General features: G+C 34.0%; 2 protein-coding genes across 2 annotated transcripts in view; both read left to right on the top strand.

Moving 5' to 3' along the window:
• The window catches only part of LOC107608661 (uncharacterized WD repeat-containing protein C343.04c), a gene marked incomplete in the record, with an annotated part of 3926 nt that extends 975 nt beyond the window's left edge, over positions 1-2951 (top strand). Inside the window, 4 exon segments of the mRNA XM_016310382.2 lie at positions 1-511; positions 1132-1233; positions 1601-2230; positions 2570-2951. Coding sequence (XP_016165868.1) covers positions 1-511; positions 1132-1233; positions 1601-2230; positions 2570-2785 — 1459 coding nt within the window.
• The window catches only part of LOC107608858 (DExH-box ATP-dependent RNA helicase DExH6), a 6982-nt gene continuing 4006 nt past the window's right edge, over positions 4374-7349 (top strand). Inside the window, exons 1-8 of the mRNA XM_016310610.2 lie at positions 4374-4748; positions 4922-5012; positions 5141-5450; positions 5580-5654; positions 5871-5915; positions 6121-6211; positions 6300-6358; positions 6530-6679. Of these exons, the coding sequence (XP_016166096.1) occupies positions 4625-4748; positions 4922-5012; positions 5141-5450; positions 5580-5654; positions 5871-5915; positions 6121-6211; positions 6300-6358; positions 6530-6679 (945 nt within the window). The 5' untranslated portion in view covers positions 4374-4624. The remainder of the gene's footprint in view (positions 4749-4921; positions 5013-5140; positions 5451-5579; positions 5655-5870; positions 5916-6120; positions 6212-6299; positions 6359-6529; positions 6680-7349) is intronic.

Raw genomic sequence — 7349 nt, 5'->3', positions numbered from 1 at the left:
GTCTGGGATACCTCTACACTCGGCTGCTGTGAATCTGTTTATGCAGCAAATACTTGATGGGAATTGGGATGACAGTGTAGCTACATTGCATAGGATTGGTCTAGCGGATGAAAGCATTGTTAGGGCGGCCTCGTTTTTAATATTGGAGCAGAAGTTCTTTGAACTTCTAGATGGGGAAAAGGTCATGGAAGCATTGAAGACACTGAGGACAGAGATTGCTCCACTTTGCATTAAGAATAGTAGAATCCGTGAACTTTCTTCCTGCGTAGTCTCTCCATCTCCTAGGCGAGATGTTGCAAGGGTGAGGTCTAGGTCAAAGCTTCTGGAGGAATTGAAAAGAATGCTACCCCCGACTGTAATGATACCTGAAAAGAGATTAGAGCATCTAGTTGAACAAGCCCTTATGGTGCAACGAGAGGCTTGCCCCTTCCACAACTCATTGGATAAGCAGATGTCATTATATTCGGATCATCATTGTGGGAAAGCTCAGATACCTTCTAAAACATTACAGGTTAGAAATGATAATAGGCATGAGCTTTTATTTGTTCTGTACTCCTCTAATTGATGTGAAGATCTTCATTGGTTACTTCTTACTTGTTCTCTATTCCTCACTTTTCCCTCATGTCCTTGCTATGAGATCCTTTTCCTTCCAATGAGAATATTCACCTTAAGCTTAAAATAGTGCCATGTCATGAATTATTTGAGTATCTAAGTGACGATGTGCCATTGACTGTCATATGCAGCTTGTAGAAACCAACTGATCACATTTACAGCTAAATAGATATCGGATTGAATTTCTGTTTCTATGGTATCATGTATTTTACTATGTATAGTGTACATAAGATGCCATTTTCAAATATGCATTTCACTTGATTAGTTTCTTGCTTGATAAAAAAATGTTTCATATATCATTACATGATTTGATAGTAAATTTTGCGCACAACTTCAATATTTATAATTGGATTTCTTTCTAAAGTCAAATCTAGAGAGGAGGAAAGAGAGATAAAAAAAATGTCTGGTTTGTTCCCTTTACTGTTTAATAACCATACCATTCTCCATTTATTTCTATTCCGTAAGTGGTTTGTATATGTATTTTGATGTTATTTTCTTTTCCTATCACTATTCAAACAGATATTAGAAGCACATGATGATGAAGTCTGGTTTGTACAATTTTCACACAATGGGAAGTATTTAGCTTCTGCATCAAATGATCGATCTGCAATAATTTGGGAGGTAACATTTGACATTGATCTGACAATTTTTATCGTGGTCTTGTATTTTCTCTTGTTTTTCTAATTGCTTATATTATGTGGCTTATTTTCTTAGTTTATCATTAATTCATCATGTGCCAATGTTAGATGTAATGCAATCTTAACCCTGTCTGGTTCCCAAGCCTGGATAATAGGAGGGTTGTGTCAAGGCATTGACCACTTCTATAAATCTGTTGTGAAATTTTTATGGCATGTATTAAAAGGCACCAAATGGTGATTAATGCACAAGAAATGAATTCTCTCTGTGCCTCTCACACTCACACACAGACACACATGAAATCAGGCTTATTGTTATTAACGTAGATCATTTTTATTTTTTTGTCAAATAGGTTGGCATGAATGGCGAGCTCTCCGTAAAGCACAAACTATCTGGTCATCAGAAATCTGTTTCTTCTGTCTCATGGAGTCCTAATGACCAAGAGCTACTCACATGTGGAGTGGAGGAGACTATCAGGCGTTGGGATGTCTCCACTGGTAAGTGCATCCAAATTTATGAAAAAGCTGGGGTTGGCTTAGTCTCCTGTACGTGGTTTCCAAGTGGGAAATATATACTTTCTGGCTTAAGCGACAAAAGCATTTGTATGTGGGAATTAGATGGGAAAGAAGTGGAGTCTTGGAAAGGTTCAAAAACCCTTAAGATTTCTGATTTGGAAATAACGGGTGATGGGGAAGAGATTATAAGTATTTGTAAAGACAATGCCGTGCTGTTGCTCAACAGAGAATCAAAAGATGAGAGATTTATTGAAGAGTATCAGACAATAACATCCTTTTGTTTATCAAAGGATAGTAATTTCTTGTTGGTTAACCTTTTGAACCAAGAAATACATCTCTGGAACATTGAAGGTGAACCTGAGCTTGTTGGCAAGTACAAAGGTCACAGGCGCAGCCGATTTGTTATCAGGTCTTGCTTTGGTGGACTTAAGCAATCCTTCATAGCTAGTGGAAGTGAGGATTCACAGGTATGGATCTTACATTATTAATCACACATATAGTTCTTAATGATTGGCAGCAAATTGAGATTCTTCAGGTGCTTGTATGTGTACATAATGAGTTATGCCATCAAAAGGACATGTTTTTAAATTTGGTATTCCACTTTTTATTCTAGTAATCTATTGCGACAATCATTAAAATATTCTGTTTCTTGAATATCGATATCATAGATGCCAACCAAACAATGCTTATGTTACAACTTCCAAATAATGATGTCCATATTTTAATGTCTGGAAAAATACTTGCAGAAAAAGATAAGGCATTTTGCATTATTAAACCCAGGTGCAAATTTCTTTCCACCATTGTAGGTATACATATGGCACAGAAGCTCAGGGGAGCTTCTAGAGGCATTGCCTGGACATTCAGGAGCTGTCAACTGTGTGAGCTGGAATCCGGCGAACCCTCACATGTTAGCCTCGGCTAGTGATGACCGGACAATCCGGATATGGGGCCTAAATTGTCTGAATGTAAAGTACCCGAATGCACACAGCAATGGCATCCATTACTGCAATGGGGGAACATAGAACAACAAAGTCAGACTCATTTCATTTGATTTCTCTTTTCTTCTTTATCATTGCAATTGTGTAAATACCTTTACTTATCACCACAAGTAGAGACATTCATATCAAACATGCTTGTGACTTTCCATATTTCTCACAATAAATCCATGTTCTATTACGCTTGACTCTTTTGGGGGGCTTATTAAAAGTTGATGATTCCAGAATGAGTGTTTTTAACTTCTAAGATTAGCAGATTTTAAGTTACTTACCTGTTAACATTTATAGTGGTTTAAACTAAAGTAGTCGTGAATTTCCTTTATTTTAGGCGCATACATTGAACCAGTTTTGGAATTTTGGTAGGGACATTAATATTCGTATTTTATTTGAGGTGGTGTTTCTTTTATAAACTTTCCGTGCAAGGTTGAGTGCTAAAACATGATTTGAAGAATGTCATGAATGATGTAAACTGCAAAAACATTCTTAATTTTGAGGGTGTATTTGGTATGGAATTTAACTTTCCAATTTTCTTATGCCGAATACCTTTTGGGCATTGGGTTGGAATTGGATGAAGAGCAAATATTTGTTTTTATTTAGTTTATTTTAGAATTTTATGAAAAAAGAAGCTAAACATAATAGAAGTATGTTTTTTAAGTTTTTAACTGTTTTTCTTAGTCTAAGCTAGTTGACTCATTTGTCAAATTGTTTGTTTTAGAATAATTTACTCAAAACAAAATTGTGAAAACTAATTTTATAGTTTGAAGTATAATTTACAAATAACTATATAGTCTAGTCACAAATTAATCTTCAAAAAAAGTGTCTGATATTTAGTTTTTAATATATTTTAATTATCAAAATTGATATTTTAATCATTTTTAAAAAACCGTCTTTGTCAAATAATCATAAGATTAATTTGTTTAAATTTTTTAAGTAGATCTGATTATTTTAATGAAGAAAAGGTTGGATATTAGTTTAATAATTAAAATTAGTTGAAAATCAAAATATTCTATTGAAAAAAATGGTTGATGATTAATTTGAGGTATTAGTCCATCCAAATTAATATCTCATCCATGGAATTGTGTATAAATAAAAAAAATATATTGTATTGAACGGTATTTATATCTAAGTGAGTAATATATCAAATTAATATTTAAAATTTTTTTAGACAATTTAATTTTCAACAAATTTTAGTTACTAAATTAGTCTCTAAATTTTTTATTTTATTAGACAAATCAATTCTTATATCAAAATAAAAAGTTAAACAAATTAATTTTTATCGTTATTCAATAAAGATATAATAATTTTTTAAAATTTTAAAAATTCTCAGATTAATTTTGTCATATGAATGAACAAAAATTTAGAGATTAATTTATTTAATAATTAAAATTTGTTGAGAAATAATAAAAGATCGTACCAAATATTGTTTAGGAATTTATTTAAGATATTACCGTGTGGCAGTAAATAAATATCTCAAAAAAAATTCTTCGGCTTAACCAAAAAAGAGTTTGTTTCCATGTTGTAAATGGAGAGGTAAATTTTACTCGAAAAGGAAAAGGAGAAATAAATAGAGACATGGCGAGAGATGAAAGGACGGAAAAGGACCTTGCTTCTGTCTCTTTTCAACCAAAAACGAAAAACCGAGGGGATCGGGTACGGGTATTCCTTCGGTATATACTATGAAGCCCACGCTGTTGTCAAAGATCAACGACGAATAAAAGAAGAAAAATTCATACACAAAACGCATAGCACAACCATAACTCACAACTTAGCCTTTTTTCTTCTTCTTATTATTCTTCTCGTTTTCGATTTGTTCACTTGAGCTCATTCTTCTTCTTCTTCTTCTTCTTAATATTTTGACCGAAAGTAATGACGAAGAGAAAGGAGAAGAACAAAGGAAATCCACTTCAGCGTCAGAATCCCAAGGTTGAGGAAGTTACCAGGATCCGCATTTCACAGATTCTCGAACAGTTTCGAGCTTCCAAAGATGAAGGTCAGCTTCACCGTTTTGTGTTTGAAATTATACTGCACTGTTTTTCCGCCCCTAAAAAATTGGATTTTTACAGTTCTTATTGGTTATTATGCATTCCAGGTGTTTGTTGTTTTGTCAAATTTTGAATTGAAATTTGGATTTTTTATTTTTATTTTTTTTTTCCCGACTTGCAGTGTACAAATTTGAAGCTGGTTTGTCGAATGAAGAGCGTGCTTTGGTGCATCAATTAGCCCAGAAAATGGGGTTTAAGTCTAAAAGTTCTGGGTGAGTGATAACGGGAGCAACATACAAAGTTGTCTCCATTCTCAAGTGGATTGGTTGCTAATAGAATGTGATTTGTTTGGTTTTGTGCTTATTTTTTTTTAATGTCAAGTTTCTTGCTGCTTTTGTAGGTATGGGAAAGAAAGGAGGGTGGCTGTTCATAAAATAAAAAAGAAAGTTGAAACCAATAATGGGTTTGGGAATCTTCCTTATTTTGCATTTTCTCAGGAGGCAAGCCAGGTACTAGGTAATTTATTTGCCCATTATCCGCCTGGTGATGGAAGCCTGTGGGAGATGATTGGAGAGAATAGTGACTCTCCTGAGAAATTCAAACCGAAGAAAGATGACATTTTTGCTAGACCTTCTATGTCGAAAGCTGATATTGCTAAGAAAATGGAAGCCCTTAACTCTAGAATCATGACAACCTCAAACCTGAAACAGGTCCATTCTTATTCCTTCCTTTCGTAGTCCATGTCAATATATACATTTTGTTGGTCGGATGCTTTTCTGCCATCACTCTTATTATGTAGTCTTCTTAATGATTAATTTACTTGATTTCCATTCATTCAGATCACTGAAGATAGATCTAAGCTGCCGATTGCATCCTTCAAGGATACCATTGTGTCAACTATTGAATCTCACCAGGTTAATTTACTATTTTGCTTTGTAAAATTGCCTTAGACATGCTTCTGCTTGATCGCTCGCTTGCAAATTGAACAATAATGAAGCTTATCTGATATTGTTAAGTAAGACTTTTTGTTTTAAATCTATTTCAATATAACAATTGATTTGAATTGAATTTGAGGATTAGATTTTGGTATTTGGTTTGGTCTTAATATTCTTTTCTTCTATTTCAAACAGGTAGTTCTGATATCTGGTGAGACAGGTTGTGGAAAGACTACTCAGGTTACCAACTCTTTGCTTTGCCTTTAATCTTTATTATGGTGCAACTATGTTCACATAAATGTCAACTACTCTTTTCAAAATGATAATTTTTTAGTCATATAATATTTTTGATGATTGGTTCATTAGGACATTTACTGTGTTATGTTAAACATTTCCCTTTCCCTGTCCTACTGTCCTACTTAACTTGAAGTGAAACATGACTCAGGTTCCTCAATTTATTTTGGATCATATGTGGAGTAAGGGTGAGGTATGCAAAATAGTTTGCACCCAGCCTCGACGTATCTCTGCAACTTCAGGTGTGCATCATTTTCAAACTTGGCTTTCTCAATTTTCATATTTTATACTTTATTGACATTTTCATTCTTCTTCTGTTTCTGTGTCTAGTGTCTGACAGAATAGCCAGTGAGAGAGGAGAGGCTATTGGGGAAAGTGTAGGATATAAGGTAATTTTATTTATATATCGTGTGTGTTGATGCGATACTCTATGCGCCCAATTTTTAAGATGTTTTGGTCTTTCAACCTTTTCATACATTGGTTGCTTGCATCTTATTCTTAGTAGCATGTTACTACTTTTATTTGTGGTTTGCACCTTATACATTTAACAAACAATCCAGATACGACTGGAAGGCAAAGGTGGAAGAAACTCATCAATTGTGCTATGTACTACTGGAGTTCTCTTAAGGGTGTTGGTATCTAAAGGTTCTTGTTCATCAAAGACGGGGCCCATAAAGGATGACATTTCTGGCATTACTCACATAATTATGGTACATATTTTTGTTAATTTTTTTTCTCGTTTTATATTTTAATATTTGGGTAGAGCACAATTGTATGTATTTTAATCTTTGGGGTAAAATACCTTATATTCTCACTTCTGTACCACAACTGTTCAGTTTGAGTTATTAGGATGGCCGAAGATTTTTGTTTATTAGGTATGATTAGTAAGATCTCAGACGCGCTGGTCACCTGGAAATGCATATAGCTAGTGAATCCATTAGAATCTTAAAAGTTACATTTGAAAATCCGTAAATTAGATTTGCAGAGCCACATCCTCATTTTATTGTATTTTGAGTTGAACTTAGATTTTTGAACAAGTTTGCCTTTTGTAATGAGTGAGGTCATAACTGATTCTATCATTGGTCAATAACACCGCAGATGCTATTATATGGTTGGTGAAAGTATAATTTTTTTTTTGTTATTCAACTTATTCTATAATATTAGAAAGTTATAACTGGTGTAACAGTTACGTAGTGCTGAAAATTGTGTGTGAAAACTGATTATAGGAGTTAACATACATAGAGTGGTGAGTGGTGACTATAACTATACCGACCAAAAGCAAAATTCAGTATGACCATTGTCCTTAAGATGGTCTCTACAGAAGTTTGTATACCCCAAAAAGAGAAAAACAAAAAAAGAGGGGCGGGGGGGGGGGGGGGG

Source organism: Arachis ipaensis, chromosome B07 (genome assembly GCF_000816755.2).
Source record: "Arachis ipaensis cultivar K30076 chromosome B07, Araip1.1, whole genome shotgun sequence".
Classification (NCBI taxonomy): Eukaryota; Viridiplantae; Streptophyta; class Magnoliopsida; order Fabales; family Fabaceae; genus Arachis; species Arachis ipaensis.
Note: the sequence above shows the minus strand (reverse complement) of the source record. Positions and strands in the feature narration are given on the sequence as shown.